At 43.1% G+C, this 24,134-nt stretch overlaps 1 protein-coding gene across 4 annotated transcripts in view; it reads left to right on the top strand.

Annotated features, from left to right (window-relative positions):
• Positions 1 to 9,653: 9,653 nt before the first annotated feature.
• Positions 9,654 to 24,134, top strand: part of msh3 (mutS homolog 3 (E. coli)) — a 140,114-nt gene continuing 125,633 nt past the window's right edge. Inside the window, exons 1-8 of one of the 4 annotated variants that reach the window (XM_046346627.1) lie at positions 9,654 to 9,924; positions 10,170 to 10,287; positions 12,889 to 13,220; positions 13,691 to 13,930; positions 14,074 to 14,160; positions 14,472 to 14,589; positions 14,762 to 14,901; positions 18,882 to 19,048. In XM_046346627.1, the coding sequence (XP_046202583.1) occupies positions 9,730 to 9,924; positions 10,170 to 10,287; positions 12,889 to 13,220; positions 13,691 to 13,930; positions 14,074 to 14,160; positions 14,472 to 14,589; positions 14,762 to 14,901; positions 18,882 to 19,048 (1,397 nt within the window). In that variant the 5' untranslated portion in view covers positions 9,654 to 9,729. Of the gene's footprint in view, positions 9,925 to 10,169; positions 10,288 to 12,888; positions 13,221 to 13,690; positions 13,931 to 14,073; positions 14,191 to 14,471; positions 14,590 to 14,761; positions 14,902 to 18,881; positions 19,049 to 24,134 lie in introns of all 4 variants that reach the window. The other 3 variants (XM_046346626.1, XM_046346629.1, XM_046346628.1) reach the window with 3 other exon arrangements.

Genomic DNA, 24,134 nt, shown 5'->3' with positions numbered 1-24,134 from the left:
GGAACCACTCGGTTATATGAAAACCTTGGGACCCAAATGCATAATGAGTGCTCTAACTCCCCCTTGTGGTGGTCTGGAGCAATGAAGCCATGACGCTGGATACATTTACATTTACATTTAAGTCATTTAGCAGACGCTCTTATCCAGAGCGACTTACAAATTGGTGCATTCACCTTATGGCATCCAGTGGAACAGTCACTTTACAATAGTGCATCTAAATCTTAAAGGGGGGGGGGTGAGAAGGAATACTTATCCTATCCTAGGTATTCCTTAAAGAGGTGGGGTTTCAGGTGTCTCCGGAAGGTGGTGATTGACTCCGCTTTCCTGGGGTCGTGAGGGACTTTGTTCCACCATTAGGGGGCCAGAGCAGCGAACACTTTTGACTGGGCTGAGCGGGAACTGTACTTCCTCAGTGGTAGGGAGGCGAGCAGGCCAGAGGTGGATGAACGCAGTGCCCTTGTTTGGGTGTAGGGCCTGATCAGAGCCTGGAGGTACTGAGGTGCCGTTCCCCTCACAGCTCCGTAGGCAAGCACCATGGTCTTGTAGCGGATGCGAGCTTCAACTGGAAGCCAGTGGAGAGAGCGGAGGAGCGGGGTGACGTGAGAGAACTTGGGAAGGTTGAACACCAGTCGGGCTGCGGCGTTCTGGATGAGTTGTAGGGGTTTAATGGCACAGGCAGGGAGCCCAGCCAACAGCGAGTTGCAGTAATCCAGACGGGAGATGACAAGTGCCTGGATTAGGACCTGCGCCGCTTCCTGTGTGAGGCAGGGTCGTACTCTGCGGATGTTGTAGAGCATGAACCTACAGGAACGGGCCACCGCCTTGATGTTAGTTGAGAACGACAGGGTGTTGTCCAGGATCTCGCCAAGGTTCTTAGGGCTCTGGGAGGAGGACACAATGGAGTTGTCAACCGTGATGGCGAGATCATGGAACGGGCAGTCCTTCCCCGGGAGGAAGAGCAGCTCCGTCTTGCCGAGGTTCAGCTTGAGGTGGTGATCCGTCATCCACACTGATATGTCTGCCAGACATGCAGAGATGCGATTCGCCACCTGGTCATCAGAAGGGGGAAAGGAGAAGATTAATTGTGTGTCGTCTGCATAGCAATGATAGGAGAGACCATGTGAGGTTATGACAGAGCCAAGTGACTTGGTGTATAGCGAGAATAGGAGAGGGCCTAGAACAGAGCCCTGGGGGACACCAGTGGTGAGAGAGCGTGGTGAGGAGACAGATTCTCGCCACGCCACCTGGTAGGAGCGACCTGTCAGGTAGGACGCAATCCAAGCGTGGGCCGCGCCGGAGATGCCCAACTCGGAGAGGGTGGAGAGGAGGATCTGATGGTTCACAGTATCGAAGGCAGCCGATAGGTCTAGAAGGATGAGAGCAGAGGAGAGAGAGTTAGCTTTAGCAGTGCGGAGCGCCTCCGTGATACAGAGAGGAGCAGTCTCAGTTGAATGACTAGTCTTGAAACCTGACTGATTTGGATCAAGAAGGTCATTCAGAGAGAGATAGCGGGAGAGCTGGCCAAGGACGGCATGTTCAAGAGTTTTGGAGAGAAAAGAAAGAAGGGATACTGGTCTGTACTTGTTGACATCGGAGGGATCGAGTGTAGTTTTTTTCAGAAGGGGTGCAACTCTCGCTCTCTTGAAGACGGAAGGGACGTAGCCAGCGGTCAGGGATGAGTTGATGAGCGAGGTGAGGTAAGGGAGAAGGTCTCCGGAAATGGTCTGGAGAAGAGAGGAGGGGATAGGGTCAAGCGGGCAGGTTGTTGGGCGGCCGGCCGCCACAAGATGCGAGATTTCATCTGGAGAGAGAGGGGAGAAAGAGGTCAGAACACAGGGTAGGGCAGTGTGAGCAGAACCAGCGGTGTCGTTTGACTTAGCAAACGAGGATCTGATGTCGTCGACCTTCTTTTCAAAATGGTTGACGAAGTCATCTGCAGAGAGGGGGAGGAGGGGGGAGGATTCAGGAGGGAGGAGAAGGTGGCAAAGAGCTTCCTAGGGTTAGAGGCAGATGCTTGGAATTTAGAGTGGTGGAAAGTGGCTTTAGCAGCAGAGACAGAGGAGGAAAATGTAGAGAGGAGGGAGTGAAAGGATGCCAGGTCCGCAGGGAGGCGAGTTTTCCTCCATTTCCGCTCGGCTGCCCGGAGCCCTGTTCTGTGAGCTCGCAATGAGTCGTCGAGCCACGGAGCGGGAGGGGAGGACCGAGCCGGCCTGGAGGATAGGGGACATAGAGAGTCAAAGGATGCAGAAAGGGAGGAGAGGAGGGTTGAGGAGGCAGAATCAGGAGATAGGTTGGAGAAGGTTTGAGCAGAGGGAAGAGATGATAGGATGGAAGAGGAGAGAGTAGCGGGGGAGAGAGAGCGAAGGTTGGGACGGCGCGATACCATCCGAGTAGGGGCAGTGTGGGAGGAGTTGGATGAGAGCGAGAGGGAAAAGGATACAAGGTAGTGGTCGGAGACTTGGAGGGGAGTTGCAATGAGGTTAGTGGAAGAACAGCATCTAGTAAAGATGAGGTCGAGCGTATTGCCTGCCTTGTGAGTAGGGGGGGAAGGTGAGAGGGTGAGGTCAAAAGAGGAGAGGAGTGGAAAGAAGGAGGCAGAGAGGAATGAGTAGACGTGGGGAGGTTAAAGTCGCCCAGAACTGTGAGAGGTGAGCCGTCCTCAGGAAAGGAGCTTATCAAGGCATCAAGCTCATTGATGAACTCTCCGAGGGAACCTGGAGGGCGATAAATGATAAGGATGTTAAGCTTGAAAGGGCTGGTAACTGTGACAGCATGGAATTCAAAGGAGGCGATAGACAGATGGGTAAGGGGAGAAAGAGAGAATGACCACTTGGGAGAGATGAGGATCCCGGTGCCACCACCCCGCTGACCAGAAGCTCTCGGGGTGTGCGAGAACACGTGGGCGGACGAAGAGAGAGCAGTAGGAGTAGCAGTGTTGTCTGTGGTGATCCATGTTTCCGTCAGTGCCAAGAAGTTGAGGGACTGGAGGGAGGCATAGGCTGAGATGAACTCTGCCTTGTTGGCCGCAGATCGGCAGTTCCAGAGGCTACCGGAGACCTGGAACTCCACGTGGGTCGTGCGCGCTGGGACCACCAGATTAGGGTGGCCGCGGCCACGCGGTGTGGGGCGTTTGTATGGTCTGTGCAGAGAGGAGAGAACAGGGATAGACAGACACATAGTTGACAGGCTACAGATGAGGCTACGCTAATGCAAAGGAGATTGGAATGACAAGTGGACTACACGTCTCGAATGTTCAGAAAGTTAAGCTTACGTAGCAAGAATCTTATTGACTAAAATTATTAAAATGATACAGTACTGCTGAAGTAGGCTAGCTGGCAGTGGCTGCGTTGTTGACACTACACTAATCAAGTCGTTCCGTTCAGTGTAATAGTTTCAACAGTGCTGCTATTCGGGGGCTAGCTGGCTAGCTAGCAGTGTTGTTTACATTACGTTGCGTTAAGAGAACGACAATAGCTGGCTAGCTAACCTAGAAAATCGCTCTAGACTACACAATTATCTTTAATACAAAGAAGGCTATGTAGCTAGCTATGTAGCTAGCTACGATCAAACAAATCAAACCGTTGTACTGTAATGAAATGAAAATGTGATACTACCTGTGAATGCGACCGGGTTGTTGAGTTCTATGCAGTAAAGTCATACAATATATATTTTTAAATCACGACAGCTGTGATCAGAAACAGGACGTTCCGGTTCCGGATACCTCTAAGTCCCGCGGTGTAAGGTCGCAACTTTTAAAGGAGGAACCACTGTACAAGACAATGGGTGCTCTTGCTCCCGCGCCACGGGATACAGTTCTACCGTGACAGAGCTAAGGCGAGCATACCATGTTGTTTCACTATTTAAGCAGATATTCAACTGATTAACAGGCCAGACACAGTAGGTTATAAACACACAATAATGCAAGTGACCCATGACTGTATCAATATATTATAGTCCACATATAATATTATTTAACAATATATAATACACACCATTAAGCTGACATTTTTAAGCGACTTAGTCACACGACTTAGTTATGTGTAGCTTAACCTCTTTCTAAATATGTTGGAAAACAAATGGCTTTATGTAATGAAACAAATCACTTTATAATTATTCTCCAAATAAATATTACGGAATAACCCACATTTTATTGGTGTGACATGCGTCAGCTAACTGTGATTGCGCCAAGGTGCATCTCATTATTGGTGGGTGGGGTTTTCCCTATACATTTCCAGTGTTTCCCGGTGGTCAGAAGTTTCCCATTATTTGTAAAGGTTGGCCTGCCTTGAGGGGACAAGAGAAGTGAAGGTGACTTACACCAAACTTCCAGTAATGGTAGTTGAATCGTAAGTATGGCAAAAGTATGACCTCCAGCCGGGATCAGCTCTACTTCTCCCTGGGCATGCCTTCCTAAACCTTTGTGTGTATTGCTGTTTCTAATTTAAAGTAAAAGCTAGTAACTATATATTGGTGATAGGATCATTGTATGGGCTTTAGCGCTGAAGATTGTGATATTATTGTGGAGTGCTCCAATGGTGATTAATAGAGATGTGACTCTGATGCTGAAAGATATTGGTGCTTCAGAAATCTCCAGGCTCCACCCCTCACTGTCACACTCCAGCACCGAAACCCTCATCCATGCCTTGGTTACTTCCTGACTAGACTAGTGTAACACTCTCCTCACCAGATCCCCACCAACCGCATTAACAGACTTCCAACTGGTTCCGCAGCCAGAATCCACACCAGCACCAGATCAACTGAACAAATCAAACCAATCCTGGCTCCATGTGCAAAACTGTACCAAACCCTTACCCAGGTTTGTATCCTCTTCCCAGATTTTAATACATTTATTTGCGAATTATGGTGGAAAATAAGTATTTGGTCAATAACAAACAAGCAAGATTTCTGGATCTCACAGACCTGTAACTTCTTCTTTAAGAGGCTCCTCTGTCCTCCACTCGTTACCTGTATTAATGGCACCTGTTATCAGTATAAAAGACACCTGTCCACAACCTCAAACAGTCACACTCCAAACTCCACTATGGCCAAGACCAAAGAGCTGTCAAAGGACACCAGAAACAAAATTGTAGACCTGCACCAGGCTGGGAAGACTGAATCTGCAACAGGTAAGCAGCTTGGTTTGAAGAAATCAACTGTGGGAGCAATTATTAGGAAATGGAAGACATACAAGACCACTGATAATCTCCCCCGATCTGGGGCTCCATGCAAGATCTCACCCCGTGGGGTCAAAATGATCACAAGAACGGTGAGCAAAAATCCCAGAACCACAAGGGGGGACCTAGTGAATGACCTGCAGAGGGCTGGGACCAAAGTAACAAAGCCTACCATCAGCAAGGGCATTGAAGATGAAACGTGGCTGGGTCATTCCGCATGACGATGATCACAAACACACCGCCCGGGCAACGAAGGAGTGGCTTCGTAAGAAGCATTTCAAGGTCCTGGAGTGGCCTAGCCAGTCTCCAGATCTCAACCCCATAGAAAATCTTTGGAGGGAGTTGAAAGTCCGTGTTGCCCAGCAACAGCCCCAAAACATCACTGCTCTAGAGGAGATCTGCATGGAGGAATGGGCCAAAATACCAGCAACAGTGTGTGAAAACCTTGTGAAGACTTACAGAAAACGTTTGACCTCTGTCATTGCCAACAAAGGGTATATAACAAAGTATTGAGATAAACTTTTGTTATTGACCAAATACTTATTTTCCACCATAATTTGCAAATAAATTCATTAAAAATCCTACAATGTCATTTTGTCCGTCATAGTTGAAGTGTACCTTTGATGAAAATTACAGGCCTCTCATCTTTTTAAGTGGGAGAACTTGCACAATTGGTGGCTGACTAAATACTTTTTTTGCCCCACTGTATATTCATGTATCAGGCCTACTTTTAATTTAAGATGTCCTTGAGTGTCCTAAAAGTCATCTGCCAAATTAAAATGAATTATTTGTAGTAGTAGTGAATCTGGATAAAAACACCCCAAAAAAGACTTAATTGGCCAGTTATCAAATAAAATATTATTAGTCACATGCGCCGAATACAACAGGTATTACAGTGAAATGCTTACTTATGAGCCCCTAACCGACAGTGCAGTTTCAAACAATGTGTATAAGAATAAGAGATACAAGTAACAAGTAATTAAAGAGCAGCAGTAAAAAAAATAACAATATATACAGGGCCAGTACAGAGTCAATATGCGGGGGCACCGGTTAGTTGTGGTAGTATATACATGTAGGTAGAGTTAATTAAAGTTACTATGCATAGATGACAACAGAGAGAGGCAGTAGTGTGGAGGGGAGGGGGGGTGGGCAATGCGAATAGTCTGGGTAACCATTTGACTAGATGTTCAGGAGTCTTACGGCATGGGGGTAGAAGCTGTTTAGAAGCCTCTTGGACCTAGACTTGGCGCTCCGGTATCGCTTGCCGTGTGGTAGCAGGGAGAACAGTTTATGACTAGGGTTTCTGGAGTCTATGACAATTTTTAGGGCCTTCCTCTGACACCGCTTGGTATAGAGCTCCTGAATGGCAGGAAGCTTGGCTCCAGTGATGTACTGGGCCGTTTGCACTACCCTCTATAGTGCCTTGCGGTCGGAGGCCGAGCAGTTGCCATACTAGGCAGTGATGCAACCAGTTAGGATGCTCTCGATGGTGCAGCTGTAGAACCTTTTGAGGATCTGAGGGCCGATGCCAAATTTTTTCAGTCTCCTGAGGGGGGAATAGGTTTTGTCGTGCCCGCTTCACGACTGTATAGGCTGTCTCCCTATAGGCTGTCTCGTTGTTCTCGGTGATCAGGCCCATCACTGTTGTGTATTCGGAAAATTTAATGATGGTGTTGGAGTTGTGCCTGGCCGTGCAGTTATGAGTGAACAGGGAGTACAGGAGGGGGCTGAGCACGCATCCCTGAGGGGCCCCTGTGTTGATGATCAGAGTGGCGGATTTGCTGTTATCTACCCTTACCACCTGGGGGCGGCCCGTCAGGAAGTCCAGGAACCAGTTTCAGAGGGAGGTGTTTAGTCCCAGGGTCCTTAACTTTGAGGCCACTATGGTGTTGAACGCTGAGCTGTAGTCAATGAATAGCATTCACACATAGGTGTTCCTATTGTCCAGGTGGGAAAGGGCAGTATGGAGTGCAATAGAAACTACATCATCTGTGGATCTGTTGGGGCGGTATGCAAATTGGAGTGGGTCTAGGGTTTCTGGGATGATGGTGTTGATGTGAGCTATGACCAGCCTTTCAAAGCACTTCATGGCTACAGACGTGAGTGTTAAGGGTTGGTAGTCATTTAGGCAGGTTACCTTAGTGTTCTTGGGCACAGGCACTATGGTGTTCTGCTTAAAACATGTTGGTATTATCAGTTAATATAATTATTTAAATAATACTCTTACTTTAAAAATAATCCAGCGGGAAACAGTCTTATTTGAAATGAGGAATATATCATATCTAATGATTCCTGTGGAAAGACGCATTATTGAATCGAGAGGTGAAAATGATAGAGCAATTATCAACATTTCACATCCGAATGTAGGACTACATTTTTTATGTTGGAATAAACATTAATCTGAGAATACATGTCTTTCCCCTCCAGCATCTCTGCGCAAAACAAGTTATAGGCAGACACGCTGCGCTTATGACCAGCAGCTTTGCGTCGCCTGGTGTTGCAGGAGGTATTACGTGAACACCCATAGTTACCCACAGTTCTGTAATTTGAAAGGAAAGCATTATCGTTAGATGTAACTCAACTAAAAACATTCAAGCATAACATTGTATAACTGTGTTGATAAAATGCAGTTTATAGTACTGTAATTAAACATGATTTTACACTGTTGCCTGATCCTGCCTAATAAGCAGTGTTTTAGGTGGTGGATTGTTTATTCTTTATTTCACAATATTCTAATAATACAGGGGGTTAGGAAAGAAAACTTGGCCTGGGATCGTTCAGTTGTCTTGTGCTGTGGTGGAATGTCTCCCCATTATGCTTGCACCAATCCAATGCTTTTAAAATGCATGAGTTGAAATGAAAGTGTGAACACTTATGGATGCAGGGTATCAGAACACCGGCTATTTATTTCCCCCAATCCCCCTTTCCACTAACCCCTCAAAATCCAACAACCCTATAGTCACATACCCCTAATTCCATCTCCCTCTCGCCCCTTCCCTCCATTTCATACCTTAACTACAGACACAGGTAGTCCTGTAGCCGCAGCAGCCTCCGTCACCAGGGCTGAGGACCTCCTTTTCATACCCCGTTCATGATAAGACACAAGGGTACCCCTGATGTTAGCCATTATGAGATTTCTTCCTACAACAACAAAGATATATGAAATATTAAATTGCAAAATTTAAGTGTTTCCTTGTCTTTGAACAAGAGCCTTCAGGCCTTTTGGTCTAACTGAAAGGTAGTTAGCCTTTGCCAGCAAGACCAAAAGCCCTTGGTCATTATAGTAGGAGCCAGTATTTTCATTATACTGCAATCACATAGAGCCTATTGCAGGTTACAATATGAAGCAAATGAAAAGCACTTAAAGCTGCAATCAGCAGTAGAAACAATAAAGCATCTACCATGTTCCTGTTTGATTAAAAGTTATGGGACGGGGCTGGAAAAATGTTACCACTCAAATTCACAGCAAGGGCTATGGATGCAAGGACTGACAATCAATGCTACAACAAACATTGGAGTAAAACAAGCTTTTATTTGGGGTTCTGGTTGGGTATGAAATAAGCTCACAATGCATGTATAAGTTATATATTCAAAACTCAATGGGTACATACCATTAATTTAAAAGTCTCAATTGATCTAGAAACGGCTGATTTTCCCTTTTAAAAAACTAATAACAAGTTGCTAGCTAATCTGACTAAAGATTTCAACTGATGTAGTGTTTTACTTATTCTTTTGAGACAAACATCGAAGGGAATTGTTGAACATACCTTGAGTGATGGGAGATGTCATCATTGAGTGGGAACAGACTTGAATGGGAACAAATAAATTATATTTAGCTACAACGTGAGGATAGCTAGCTAATATTTTTATAGCTAGCTACTGTAACTAACATGCTTTAGGTGATACTAGCTATATTAGCTAGTTCAGATAGTATGCAATTATGAAAATCAGCAGTATGCAATTTTGAAAATCAGCGTCTAAACAACTCTCCAAGTTATAATTAAATGTTGCTTTTATAAGAACCACACTTGCCAATGACATAATTCAGTTGTAGAAGAACTTTCCTTATCTGTATAGTAAATATTACATGGTTCATCTCAAATACAATTTCACGCGAAACCAAGGAATTTGTCTCTGAAAACTTTGGGTGTGGCTTCTATAGTGAAAATGCGCACATAGTCTCAGTTAACATCACCATTGAAAGCGTATTGCACAGTACGATGTGTGGTTTGAATCACTTTTCAGAGGTAACACGAGGCGTGTGGGATACCATATGAATTGTGTGATTGGTAAGATTTGTCCACCTTTTAAAGGGGTGATTGGTGGCTTATCAGGTGCACCCAGCAGCCTCTTGGGGCATTTTTTCTTCCCTTTTTCGTCTCACAAAGTGTACTGAATTCGCACTTCTTAACCACCCGCGATAGGTGGCGCTGTATACACTTTTCAGTTGGTTGCCATCCGCAATTTCAAATTTAAAGAAGAAGAAGCGAGGAAGAGACCCGCGTATTCGCAAATATCAAAAGCTGAAACAAAGCATGCAATTATTTTTTTCGTAATGCATGAGACTTTATATTCGCAAATTATCTGTAAAATGCCTAAATCAATCAAGAAGTCCTGCACTACCCAGACATCTATAAGTAGCTACTTCGGCGGGTTGAGCAGCAGTGCCCCTGACAGAAACGTTCAATCCGGTATTATCGGTAACTCTGTTGAGCTATGCGCTGGGCTGAAACCAGGACCTAAAGGAAAGGTAAGGACACAGACAGTGCGAATGTTATTGTGTAACTGTATACAAATAAAGCATTTAACTCCGACATAGCTCAACCAAAGTGCATGACATAGTTGTGAGAATGCAATGGCTTTATACTTTACATGTAACTGTTGTTAACGTTTACTTGTTCGCTCTCACACACATCTATATCAATGGTCTTGTGTTGCACACTATGAATTAAGTTGTATTTTATTTCCCTCTTCTGTGTTGTCTGTATTGTGCAGCATAAGCATTCTCCGAATAATAATAATGGTGGGTCGTTATTGAAACGAGCCAAATTGGCCCATAATGGACAGGAAAAGGAGGACATGAACTGTGAGGTCATATCCTGGCGTGTCGATGGTGAGCACCCCTAGCCGACAACTCGGATCTCGGAGATGCTGACATTTCTGACTTGGAAACTCGTTGAGAAAGATGAGCACTGAGTTTCCCCACTTGAAAAGTATCAAAATCAACCAATAGGAAGCTTCACGCTTTTTTTTATTTGCATACGTATATCAGGTTCCGATTTTAGAGTTGTCTTGAAAGCACCATAATACATCAGACTTGATAGCAAAGGTCTCAGTCTGAAACAAAGCAATAAAATTACTTGGAATGTTTTTATTTTTTACAATTTTATTTCACCGTTACTTAACTAGGTAGTCCAGTTGAGAACAAGTTCTCATTTACAACTGCGACCTGGCCAAGATAAAGCAAAGCAGTGTGACAAAAACACAGCATTACACATGGAATAAACAAACACATTCAATAACACAATAGAAAAAAATGATATTTAGCGCCGCACCCCCGCAGCTATTTGCCCAAGCCTCCCCAGCTTCTCCTTCACCCAAAACCAGATAGCAGATGTTCTGAAAGAGCTGCAGAACCTGGACCTCTACAAATCAGCTGGGCTAGACAATCTGGACCCTCTCTTTCTAAAGTGCTGTGGGCAGCTGGGAGGAGGTGTTCTTATTCTCCATGGACTTTAGTGTCCCAAAACCTTTTGGAGTTAGAGCTACAGGATGCAAATTTCTGTTTGAAAAAGCTAGTCTTTGCTTTCCTGACCGACTGTGTATTGGTTCCTGACTTCCCTGAAAAGTTGCATATCGCGGGGACTATTCGATGCTAGTGCAGTCTGCCACAGGATGTTTTTGTGCTGGTCGAGGGCAGTCCGGTCTGGAGTGAACCAAGGGAAATATCTGTTCTTAGTTCTACATTTCTTGAAAGGGGCATGCTTTTTTAAGGTGGTGAGGAAATTACTTTTAAAGAATGACCAGGTGTCCTCTACTGACGGGATGAGGTCAATATCCTTCTAGGATACCTGGGCCAGGTCGATTAGAAAGGCCTGCTCACAGAAGTGTTTTAGGGAGCGTTTTACAGTGATGAGTGATGGTCTTTGACCACAGACCCATAGCGGATGCAGGCAATAAGGCAGTGATCTCTGAGATCCTGATTGAAAACAGCAGAGGTGTATTTGGAGGGCAGGTTGGTCAGGATAATATATATGAGGGTGCCCATGTTTATGAATTTAGGGTTGTACCTGGTGGGTACCTTGATGATTTATGTGAGATTGAGGGCATCTATCTTAGATTGTAGGACGGCCGGGGTGTTTAGCATGTCCCAGTTTAGGTCACCTAACAGAACGAACTCTGAAGATAGATAGGGGGCAATCAATTCACATATGGTTTCCAGGGCACTGCTGGCAGCTGAGGGGGGTCTATAACAGGCGGCAACAGTGAGAGACTTATTTCTGGAGAGATTCATATTTTTTTTAATGTAATTTTTTTAACCCATTATTCTCTCCAATTTCGTGGTATCCAATTGTTTAGTAGCTACTATCTTGTCTCATCGCTACAACTCCCGTACGGGCATACTGCTTCTTAACACAGCGCCATCCAACCCGAAAGCCAGCCGCACCAATGTGTCGGAGGAAACACTGTGCACCTGGCAACCTTGGTTAGTGCGCACTGCGCCCGGCCTGCCACAGGAGTCGCTGGTGCGCGATGAGACAAGGATTTCCCTTACCGGCCAAACCCTCCCTAACCCGGACGACGCTAGACCAATTGTGCGTCGCCCCACGGAAGGTTGCAAGTTCAAACCCCCGAGCTGACAAGGTACAAATCTGTCCTTCTGCCCCTGAACAGGCAGTTAACCCACTGTTCCTAGTCATTGAAAATAAGGCAAGTCAGTTAAGAACACATTCTAAGTTAAATAAAGGTAACATTTTTATGTTTTAATTACAATAAAAAAATATATAAAAAAATCGGCTGATTTATCGGTATCGGCTTTTTGGGTCCTCCAATAATCTGTATCGGTGTTGAAAAATCATAATCGGTCGACCTCTAGTCCTTATACAAACTATCCACAGGAAAGTATTATTAAACCGACATTTCAAAACACTGATACTGCCGTTGAGATTTCAATCTCCTGGCACATGGGCAAAACCATATAAACACCTACAAGAGCTTGGTAGGTATGCGTGCATCATGTGCATGTACTTACATTGTGCACGTGTATCCGTGCATGTACTTGCGTGTGCACATGATTAACGAACAAGCTGTGAGAGCCACGCACAGAAACACAAATTTTGAAGTGCGATTAATAATACTTTCCTATGGATATTTTATTTCAGATTTCCAACAATAAAAGGATGAAATCAGTGGACACTAGGTAGACTAACTTCAAATGAAGTTTATTCAACATTCTGACATGTAAATGAGATGTTAACTATTTTAGAAGATTCAAATTAGAGAGTGGAGGCTTGTCCAGTCGAGTAGGCACCCCCCTGAAAATGTTAATCAAAATCAGAAAATGATTTACCTTGAGGGAGAGTGTATAAATATGTACTTACTTTGAAATAATTCAATTTGCCTGCAATCCACACTTTGGGTTTGTTTACACAGCCACTACCAGTTTTAATTTTATCCTTATATCCTTTATCCTCTTATCCCTTTTTCCTATCAGAAATCAGGGCCCCCTCCTCTCGAGGGGCAGGCAGCCTCTCCTCTTCCACCCTGGAGAGACTGAAGGGGTTCGTCTGCCCTAGTGAGCCCCAAGGCAGAGGCCCTCCTGGGCCCGGGAATGCGGGTGGCGGGTCTGAGGATGCAGATGGTGGGCCTGAGGATGCAGGTGGTAGGCCTGGTGATGTAGGCAATGGGTGTGCTCATGGAGGTAATGGGCCTGGGGATGTAGGAGGTAGGGAGGCTGTGGCCCACAGAGAAATGACTGGTGATAAAGAGAGACAGAAAAGCGAAGAAGAGGAGTGGCGGAGTCCAGAGCCATCATCCAAAAACCAGGTAGGAGATCATCATCACCTTTCTCTTTGATTTTCTCCTAATTAATTGTATTCTGTAAGTTTGAAACTGTATGTTAAAGTTGCACTATGTAAAAATCGCTCCGGCATTAACTCGTTGCTAAAATTAGAATAGTTTGCTTAATTTCAGTTTGTGACAAAAGAAGCAAGTATAGTGTAAAGAGTCATTGTACCATCTACACTGCTGTGAAGTATGTTCTCCATAACCAAAAATATTGTATTTTCAGCTGTTTGAAGCTGCTGTACAAAACCAAAAGTAAAAGATGCAAAAATTCAACTTAAGATCAGGAAGCATAGCAATAGTACACATATATAACAGATCTAACGTTTCTTACTTGCTTTCAATGAGAATGACACATCTATAACACATTTCTATGTGAATTTGGTCATGTCACCCAAAAAGTGACATATTGCAGCTTTAAATGGAAACTTTATTGTTGTGTTCCTTCCTAGGCTCTCAGCCTCATTCAGTTTGCCAAGCCAGGAGAAGGAAGAAGAAGAAGGGGGGCTGTAATGAAGACTCCTCCAGGAGTAGGGGGTGATGTCTCTGTGACCAGTGCCCCCTGTGGGATCTCTAAGAGTGGGTACACTCCTCTGGAGCAGCAGTACCTGCAGATTAAAGAGCAACATAAAGACGCTCTATTGGCTGTGGAGTGTGGATACAAGTACAGGTTCTTTGGCGAGGACGCAGAGGTGAGAGGCGTGTGTGTAGAGCGGCGAAGAATCTGAACATCTTCTGTCACCTGGACTAACTTCCTGATGTGTGTTAATCAATGTGTGTATGTAGATCGCAGATGTTTTAGCTCCCTTGCTGTCACTGGTTTGTGTGTGTGTAGAAAGCAGCGAAGCAGCTGAACATCTTCTGTCACCTGGACCATAACTTCATGACGTGTAGCATTCCCACACACCGCTTGTTCGTTCACGTAAGACGCCTTGTCTCCCAGGGCTACAAGGTGTGGAACAGGGCAGATTCAAGGTTCTCCAGTCAGGCCCATTACTGTTGCAACTCATTATCGAAGTCAAAGGGCAGACAGAGTATTTTAAGTAATGCAATGTGAAATGTTTTAGGCATACAACTGTTAAATGTCACCATAGCCGTTGTTTATGTGTGATGTTATTGTCTGCCACAGATTAATTATTAATTTAGGAAGAAAAATAATTATTTGTCAGTGATGACACATGTTAGTGTGTCTGATTTACGTTTGATTGACTGTGATTGGTTCTCTCACCTCAGGTGGGCGTGGTGAAGCAGACAGAGACGTCGGCCATTAAGGCCTCCGGAGCCAATAAGAACACTTTGTTCACCCGCCAACTCAGCGCTCTCTACACAAAGTCTACACTGGTGGGGGAGGGTATCCTTACATATGCTGGTGTGTGTGTTGTGTTATTCACCATATCCATACAGGTGATGTATGGACCGGGCATAAGAGTAGTCAACTGCTCACAGCTGCAGTAGTTTCCTCCTGTGTGTGACTACTTCAGCCCACTATAGTGTGCTTATTGACCCTTGACCCTGGGTATCAGACGTCAACCCAGTGCATAGTCTGGTTGATGTGGAGGAGGGGGAGTGTGATGATGTGGTGACAGATCCTCCAGAGAGCTACCTGCTCTGTCTCAGTGAGACCTGGGATAAACCCAGAAAACAACTAACCATTGGGCTGGTGGTGAGTACACACTCAATTGTACGCACATGGGCTCAATGTGGGGTAATTCAGACCCGAGTTATGTTCACGTAAATGGAACTTCATTCCCCATTTTACGCACTTTTCTCTCTAAGCGTATTCTTTACACACGTGGAAACCATGAATAAAATCGCGCGAACCTGCCGGTTCCAAGTGGAAAAAGCATTTACTTCATTTTTTTACGATAGAAATAACAGCATACTCCATGCACTGTAATTTTTAAATTGATGAGACCTAGGTAAACACGTAATCAGTTTGGATAAAGTGATTGTGTATGTGTATAGGCCAAATAACAATTGTTTTAGATCTATTTTACCTTATCACTGGATATTAATGTCAAACCAGTCACGGTAGGAAATGGAAAAGCATATCAACATGTATTCTTTATGCTCGAAGATGGTGCTGGAGAGGATTGCTGCCGTTTCATGGGCTCTTAACCAACCGTGCTATTTATTTATTTATTTTTGTGCATAATGTTGCTACTACTGTCTCTTATGACCGAAAATAGCTTCTGGATATCAGAACAGCGATTACTCACCTTGAACTGGACGAAGTATTTCTCTTTAATGAGTCGGACGAGAGGGATTTACTCCAGACACCCAAACAGGCCCTCATCCCGTCATTTGCAGGAGAAAGAAACAGAAAAGATAACAGGGAAAGAGATTGGAGTGCCTTGTGAGAGGATCTGCCGAAAAGTGGGTAATCTGCCCTTGCCATCCGTACTACTGGCCAACATACAATCGCTCGAAAATAAATTGGGACAAGCTCAAAGCATGTATATCCTACCAACTGAACATCAATAACTGTCATATCTTATATTTCACCAAGTCATGGCTGAACGACGACATGATTAACATACAGCTGGCAGGTTACACACTGCATCGACAAGATAGAACAGTTCTTTTGCCCATCTTCATTTTTATTGGTCAGTCTGAGATATGGCTTTTTTTTTCCAACTCTGCCTAGAAGGCCAGCAACCCGGAGTCGCTTCTTCACTGTTGACGTTGAGACTGGTGTTATGCGGGTACTATTTAATGAAGTTGCCAGTTGAGGACTTTTGAGGCGTCTGTTTCTCAAAATAGACACTAATGTACTTGTGCACTACTGAGCAAGTGGACCGGGGCATCCCACTCTTTCTATTCTGATTAGAGCCTGTTTGCGCTGTTCTGTGAAGGGAGTACTACACTGCATTATATGAGATCTAAAGTTTCTTGGCCATTTCGCACATGGAATAGTCTTAATTTCCCAGAACAAGAATAGACTAACAGGTTTCAGAAGAAAGCACTTTGTTTCTGGCCATTTTGAGCCTTTAATCGAACCCACAAATGCTGATGCTCCAGATACTCAACTAGTTTAAAGAAGGCCAGTTTTATTGCTTCTTTAATCAGAACAACAGTTTTTAGCTGTGCTAACAAAATTGCAAAAGGGTTTTCTAATGATCAATTAGCCTTTTGGCTAATTGGATTAGCTAACACAACATGCCATTGGAACACAGGAGTGATGGTTGCTGATAATGGGCCTATGTAGATATTCCATTAAAAATCAGATGTTTTGAGCTACAGTAGTAATTTACAACATGAACGATGTCTACAATGTATTTCTGATCAATTCGGTGTTATTTTATGGGACAAAAAAAATAGCTTTTCTTTCAAAAACAAGGACATTTCTTTCTAAGTGACCCCAAACTTTTGAACGGTAGTGTACATTTATTTGTCTATTTTTTTTTTAAGCCCTGTCAAGTTCGTTTTTGACTATTGCTATCATTGACAGCCATTTTTGGTGCACGATATCTAAGGAAGTTTCGAGTTTGTTTGCCTGAGGTAGAGTTTCTAATGATAAGCTGTAGACCACATGATCTACCAAGAGTTTTTCATCTGTATTTTTCATAGCTGTCTACCTACCACCAGCACCACTGATGTACATCGAGGAAATTATCCCCACAGTGACTGTACGTACATACCCCAACCAGATACCATGGATTACAGGCAACCTCCGCACTGAGCTGAAGGGTAGAGTTGCCACTTTCAAGGAGCGTGACTCTAACCTGGAAGTTTTATTAGAAATCTCGCTATGCCCTCCGACGAACCATCAAACAGGCAAAGCGTCAATATAGGATTAAGATCGAATCATAAAACACCGGCTCCAACGCTTGTTGGATGTGGCAGAGCCGAGAGCTGCCCAGTGGGACAAGCTAAATTACTTATATGCTCGCTTTGAGGCAACTAACACTGAGGGGGACCCACCGATCCTGTAGAGGTTTTAATTATTTCTTATTTTCATTGATTTAAAAAAAATATATATATTTTTCTTAACTGTCTTGTTGGCTTGCTAAGTAAGCGTTTTCCTTTTAATGTCTACACCTGTTGTATTCGGCTGATGTGACAAATAAAATTTTGATTTGAAATGATGGGTATGCCCCTTTCCTCAGTGAAGAATGAAATGCTGTGCCATTATGCTGAATTTGAATGGTATGGCCTTTATTAACTTGCAGGGATGAGAAATAGGGAGCCAATTTGTTTACTGCACTTAATTCCATGACTGGTCACAACTTATTTTCTCATGGCTTACTCTTGTCCCTCTGCTCAGACATATGGTGAGCGATATGTTTGGAACCTCAAATCACAGTTTCGAATCGCAATACGTATCGTGAGGTCCCTGTTAATTCCCAGCCCTAGTTTTCTTCAATTTGTAGGCTATAAGTTAAATATTATTAGCCACTATCGGTAGCGACCTTAAGTAATTAATAAATATGTAATAATTTAGTGTTTGTTTCCTTTCCTTACATTCATAGAATTCCATTCCTTTGTTTGACTTAGCCTAACTTTATTTGTTTCTTCAGTAAACGCTGTCCTGTTATTGTTATTGAGGGTCAAGTAATAGTGGATACTATTTTATGAAGGCCAATTACAAATATAGTAAAAATAAATTGCGACATGTACAGTAAGCTTATTAAACCATTACTTTGAATTTGACGCACGGCGCAAGACTTGGCACTTGTCATCGCACAGTTTCATGATCACTGCGGGAAATTAGGGTATATTTGATCATACTATTCTCCATATTATATTACTTCCAATTTTACCATTTGATGAACTGAATATGGAAGCTTTCAGAATTAATCAATTAATCATTTCTGCGTAAAGGCTCTGTTTTTCTATTCCATTCCGTTTACCTTTCTTTCCTCTGTCTGTGTAGTTGCTCCTGAGGGTCGCTATCAATAGTGGATAATATTAGGCTAAAGTAGTGCAATAATTTTGTACCTGCAGCCTATTTGAATCATTATATAACTCAGACCACACTTAGCAGTTTATACCTGGAGCTTGGGTGCACGGTTCACAAGGACTGGACCGTTGTCATTACAGTTCCATGATTATTGAGGAATAGGGTAGATTTATAGGACTATTATTCAACCCCTATTGTGCACTTTTCTCACTTTCCAATAGTTTATGGATTGAACCACTTTAAAAAAAAATGTATCAATATATTTTGTATGTAAAGGCTTTGTAAACTATTTTTCATTATCCATACATACTTTCCTAACCCTAAAAAAAATATTCTGATCTTGTAGATAATTTAATCTACCATTGGTGCTGAAATGGATATATATATATATATATATCTTAACCCGTTCTCTCAATGTATTCTAGTTAGTCTGTCGCCAAAATTCAAAATAAAGAGGAACAGTATTTAAAGGGATGGCTTAAGTGTCCGGAAAACACCATAAAAATATGTTCGCCAGCAAGTGGGCAGATTTTCAGCGGTTTAATTAAATGTATTCATTGTGCGCCAGAGAGCCACACTTGCAGAGCGCATTACGCGCCTGCATAAGATACTGTAAGTCTAAATACCAACTACTAAGAAGTGCGTAGGAAAGGTGTGCATAGGAAATGTATATCTTTCCTAAGTCTGAATCGGGCCAATAGTGACTGGCAAAAATTGCTGTGTGTTTGTATGTGTGTTAGGCGGTGCAGCCCAGTACAGGTGACGTGCTGTTGGATTGTTTTGTGGACGGCTCAACGCGTTGTGAGCTGGAGGGGCGAGTCTTAAAGGTCAACCCTGTAGAGATCCTGGTGCCCTCTGACCTCTCAGACTCCTCCCACCGACTGCTGCAGAGCATCGTCACCGCCAGGTAACCTCTTACCCTGACGTCTCATTCTCCTCAGGCTGCTGAAGGGCACTAAAAGCTTTTGTTTTCTACAAAAGCAAAGGTGATGCATCTCCCAACAACAGCCTAGTTTCTGGTTGGTTTGGAAAATAGACATGAATACATTTCACCTCTTACACAGCCTGATTCTGCTCTGGCCTCTGCATATATTAAAGTATTTTCATTTTATAGGGAGGGAGGAAGATTCAGAATAGTTATGGGGCTGGGATTCAAACCCACGTTGGGGTTGTGCATGTGTACTACAGGTGGTGGTGTTTCCCGCTAGACCAGCCTAGGGCACAACCTCTGCAGTTGTGCCGTCTCTGACTGGGTGGCAGTGCTAGGTGCTGAACACTAGGGGGAAGTAAACGTCTGTCAGAGAGAGAGAGAGCGAGTGAGAGAGATGCGGTGCTCGCCTATGATCTACCCTTTAACCCAGAGTTAATTTAAAGTCATTGTTCTGGTAAGCATGAGTTTCCACTACATTTTTTACACCAGTCAATTCCTTTTTAAATTCATGAGGGGATGTGAACAAGCAAACATTGTTGTACGTTCTCTAAGTGACTGTGAACACGAAGGAGAAGGTGATGTCAGGCTCTCATCGCCATTCTTCTTAAAACATGGCTCCCCAACCCTGTTCCTGGGTTTCGCTCCAACCCTAATCTAGCACACCTGATTCTGATAGCTGGTTCATAAGCAAATCTGTTTACTTACAACTGGGTTTGGAGTGAAAACGTACCGGGGGTAGCACTCCAGGGACAAGATTGGGCAGCCCTGATGTAAAGATTTACTCCTCACTGCTGATGGTCTCTGGGTGATGTCATTTATGAGTGAGTGGCTGCAGGATGCAGGAATGTCTTCTGCACTCTTAACTTTCCTTCTCTCCCATCCCTTTCCCTTTCTATTCACACTCTTCTGACCAACTTCCCACCTGCTGTCATCTCTATTCTTTCTGTCATTCTGTCCCTTTCTCCCTCATCTTTCAATAATTTTTCATGAATACTCATTTTTTTCCCTCTTCCATTTTCTTTGTTCTCATTTTCTGACTTCTCTCTTTCTTTCACAGCTTTCTCTCTTATTCCTTTCTGCCATGTTTGTGTGAATCTCTTAAACTGATCTCCTCTGCCATCTCTTCTGTTGAAGAGGGTGTGTGTGTGTGTGTGTGTCAAAAAGCAGATGTCACTTTCTCCTGACCTTGTGAATTTCATGTGCATTGTCTGAAAGTTGTTTTATATGGTTAGCCTGCTGTGTTTTATTATTTTATTTAATCTTTATTTAACTAGGCAAGTCTGTTAAGAACAAATTCTTATTTACAATGACCGCCTAACCCGGACGATCCTGGGCCAATTGTGCGCCGCCCTATGCGACTCCCAATCACGGCTGTTTGCCTGGAATCTAGCCATGGTCTGTAGTGATGCCTCTAGCACTGAAATGCAGTGCCTTAGACCGCTGCGCTACTCGGGAGCCCTATATTGTGTGGATATCATCTTCTGCATGATGACATGTGTTTTAGCATCTCTGGGTGCTACTAACGTTAACTTGTCTCTGGGGTGGGCTAGCCAGAGAGGCCCCTTAGTAACGGTCTCTGTGTGGTTGTCAAATGGCTGTCGAGTGCCCAGTTAATGAGATCCTGGGAGGGTTCCAATGTAGGTGCTGTGTGAAGTCTTTCCCCCTGCTAAAATGTAAGACCCTTAACATTTTCACTGTAATATTCACATGCGTAGGGTTGCAAAATTCCACCTGTGATTTCTGGGAAACTTTCCCCAATTCCCAGGTTAAAGGAATTTTGCAACCATACAAATGCACACACTGATGTCAGTGTTGGACTTGTGAGGTTTTCCAGAAATCACGGGTGGAATTTGGGGAATTTTGCAACCCTACCCATGTGAATGTTACGGTGAAAATAAGTATTCAACCCCTTTGTTATGGCAAGCCTAAATAAGTTCAGGAGAACATTTTTGCCTAACATGTTACAATTGTAGAATAGTGAGAATTCACTTTGTCTACGGATGACAGAGAATGAGTGTAGGGGTCTATGAACTCCATTATCATGTGAACGTTATAAGGCCCGTAATCCTATCCAGTGGGTATGCCAAGGTTGCGAGCCTTGCGTCACCACTCGCAATCAAATCAAATGTATTTATATATCCCTTCTTACATCAGCTGATATATCAAAGTGCTGTACGGAAACCCAGCCTAAAACCCCAAACAACAAGCAATGCAGCTGTAGAAGCACGGTGTATGTATTTTGTCCCCCCCACACCAAACGCGATCACGACACGCAGGTTAAAATATCAAAACAAACTCTGAACCAATTATATTAATTTAGGAACAAAAGCATTAAACATTTATGGACATTTAGCTAGCTAGCTAATTTGTCCTATTTAGGCAGCTTACTGTTGCTAGGTAATTTGTCCTGGGATATAAACATTGAGTTGTTATTTTACCTGAAATGCGCAAGGTCCTCTACTCCACCAATTAATCCACACATAAAACGGTCATCCGAATCGTTTCTAGTCATCTCTCCTTTTTCTAGGCTTTTTCTTCTCTTGACTTTATATTGCGACTGGCAACTTTCATAAATTAGGTGCATTATCGCCTCTGACCTCATTCGTCTGAACCCACGTGGGTATAACCAATGAGGAGATGTCACGTGGGTCACTTCTATTTTAGCCCTTGGCAACGCAGACGCTCAATAATTTAATAATATAGATTTCTAACAAGGAGCTAATATCTTGCAATCAATGGCCGGGCATTAAGTTATTGAGTTAACCTTAGCTCAGAGATGCACATTTGGAGACCAAGTATATATGCTATGTATGTTTTTTAAATTTTATTTCACCTTTATTTAACCAGGTAGGCTAGTTGAGAACAAGTTCTCATTTGCAACTGCGACCTGGCCAAGATAAAGCATAGCAGTGTGAACAGACAACACAGTTACACATGGAGTAAACAATTAACAAGTCAACAACACAGTAGAAAAAAAAGGGGGAGTCTATATACAATGTGTGCAAAAGGCATGTTGTGAATAACATTTACCATTAGACATTTCACCAAATAATAATTCAAGAAATATTATTCAAATGTGAGAGCTACATTTAAAAGTAATCCGATTTATTACAGTTCCGCAATAACAGCATAGAAAATTCACCACTATGATATATAAACGTAGATCGGTTTACCAATGACTCCACGATCAGTGTTTAAACCATGACCAACATCTGCTCTTTAATTACTTGTTTTTTAAAACTTTTACTTTTTTTTAGTTATTTGTTTCTTGCATTGTTGGTAAAGGGCTTGTAAGTAAGCATTTCACTGTAAGGTCTGCACCTGCTGTATTTGACGCATGTGACAAATAAAATTAGATTTGGATTTAAACACAGTTTTTATTCTTCCAAGAGCACTAAAATCCCAGTATCTCCCATAGTCTAATTAACATCACTTTGCATGTCCCAAAACATTCAAACAAAAGGCATGACAGCACACGCATTCTTGGATCTACTCATCAAAAACCTTACCTAAATTATATTGGCGCATTCCTGTTTCGCTTGTCTTTGAACTTTCCAACGAACAGTCGGAAATAAAATCCATAGAACTTACAGTACAGTGAAACATATCAAAATTCATAGCTCTTCATGAACTCTTGAAACAATCCAAACATGACAATTTAATTCACACTAACATTCATTTAGTTGATTTCAAGTTTCGTCAGTACTTACCACTCCTGGAGAGTGACCCCAGGACTTCTGTGAGAACATCGCCATGGCGAAGGTGTGACTCTCTCCTATGAGTTGTAAATATACAGCCATCCGTCTGGATAATGCCATATTGAATCAACACTCCAGGCTGGTGTGTCAACAAGTCGCTAGATGTGTCTTCGTCACTGGCCTTCACCGTTCACATTTGTTCACTCGGTCTTCGACTACATTTTAAGTTGCATGGATTCACTGTGAGCAATAATAGTGTTTAGCATCATTTTTGAATGAATACCTCATCTCCGTACCCCACAGATACAATTATCTGTAAGGTCCCTCAGTCGAGCAGTGAATTTCAAACACAGATTCAACCACAGACCAGGGAGGTTTCCCAATGCCTCGCAAAGATGTGCACTTATTGGTAGATGGGTAAAAATAAGAAAAGTAGACAATGAATATCCCTTTGAGCATGGTAATGTTATTTATTACACTTTGGATGGTGTATCAATACACCCAGTCACTACAAAGATACAGGCATCCTTCCTAACTCAGTTGATGGCGAGGAAGGAAACCGATCTGGGATTTCACCATGAGGCCAACGGTGACTTTATAGCAGTTAGAGTTGAATGGCTGCGATAGGAGAAAACGGAGGATGGATCAACAACATTGTAGTTACTCCACAATACTAATCTGAATTACAGTGAGAAGAAGGAAGCCTGTAAAGAATACAACAAATCCAAACCTTGTTTGAAGTAGTACTTTAGTGTCTTATTGCAAAAACGTCTTGACCTGAATAGTGTTCTGTTTGGGGCAAAAAAAACTATTTCTAAAGCATAGTGATGGCTGCATCATGTTTTGGGTAATGCTTGTCATTGCTAAGGACTAGGATGTTTTTTAGGATAGAAAGAAAAGGAATAGAGCTAAGCACAGGCAAAATCCTAGAGGAAGACCTGGTTGTCTGCTTTCCAACCGACACTGGGAGACAAATTCACCTTTCAGCAGGACAATAACCTGAAACATAAGGTCAAGTATACACTGGAGTTGTTTACCAAGACTATATTGAATGTTCCTGAGTGGCCTAGTTTCAGTTTTGACTTAAATCGTCTTAAATCTATTGCAAGACTTGAAAATGGCTGTCAACGATAGTCAGCAATAGTCAACAACAAACTTGACAGGGCTTAAAATGTGTTTTTTACACTACCGTTCAAAAGTTTGGGGTCACTTATAAACGTCCTTGTTTATTAATAAAAAGTGCATTTTTTTGTACATTAAAATAACACCAAATTCATCAGAAATAGTGTAGACATTGTTAATGTTGTAAATGACTATTTCCAGCTTTTTAATAAAAAAAGAAGGCGTAGAGGCCCATTATCAGC

The sequence above is a fragment of the Oncorhynchus gorbuscha genome, linkage group LG04, assembly GCF_021184085.1.
Source record: "Oncorhynchus gorbuscha isolate QuinsamMale2020 ecotype Even-year linkage group LG04, OgorEven_v1.0, whole genome shotgun sequence".
Classification (NCBI taxonomy): Eukaryota; Metazoa; Chordata; class Actinopteri; order Salmoniformes; family Salmonidae; genus Oncorhynchus; species Oncorhynchus gorbuscha.
This window is presented reverse-complemented; position numbering and strand designations above follow the sequence as displayed.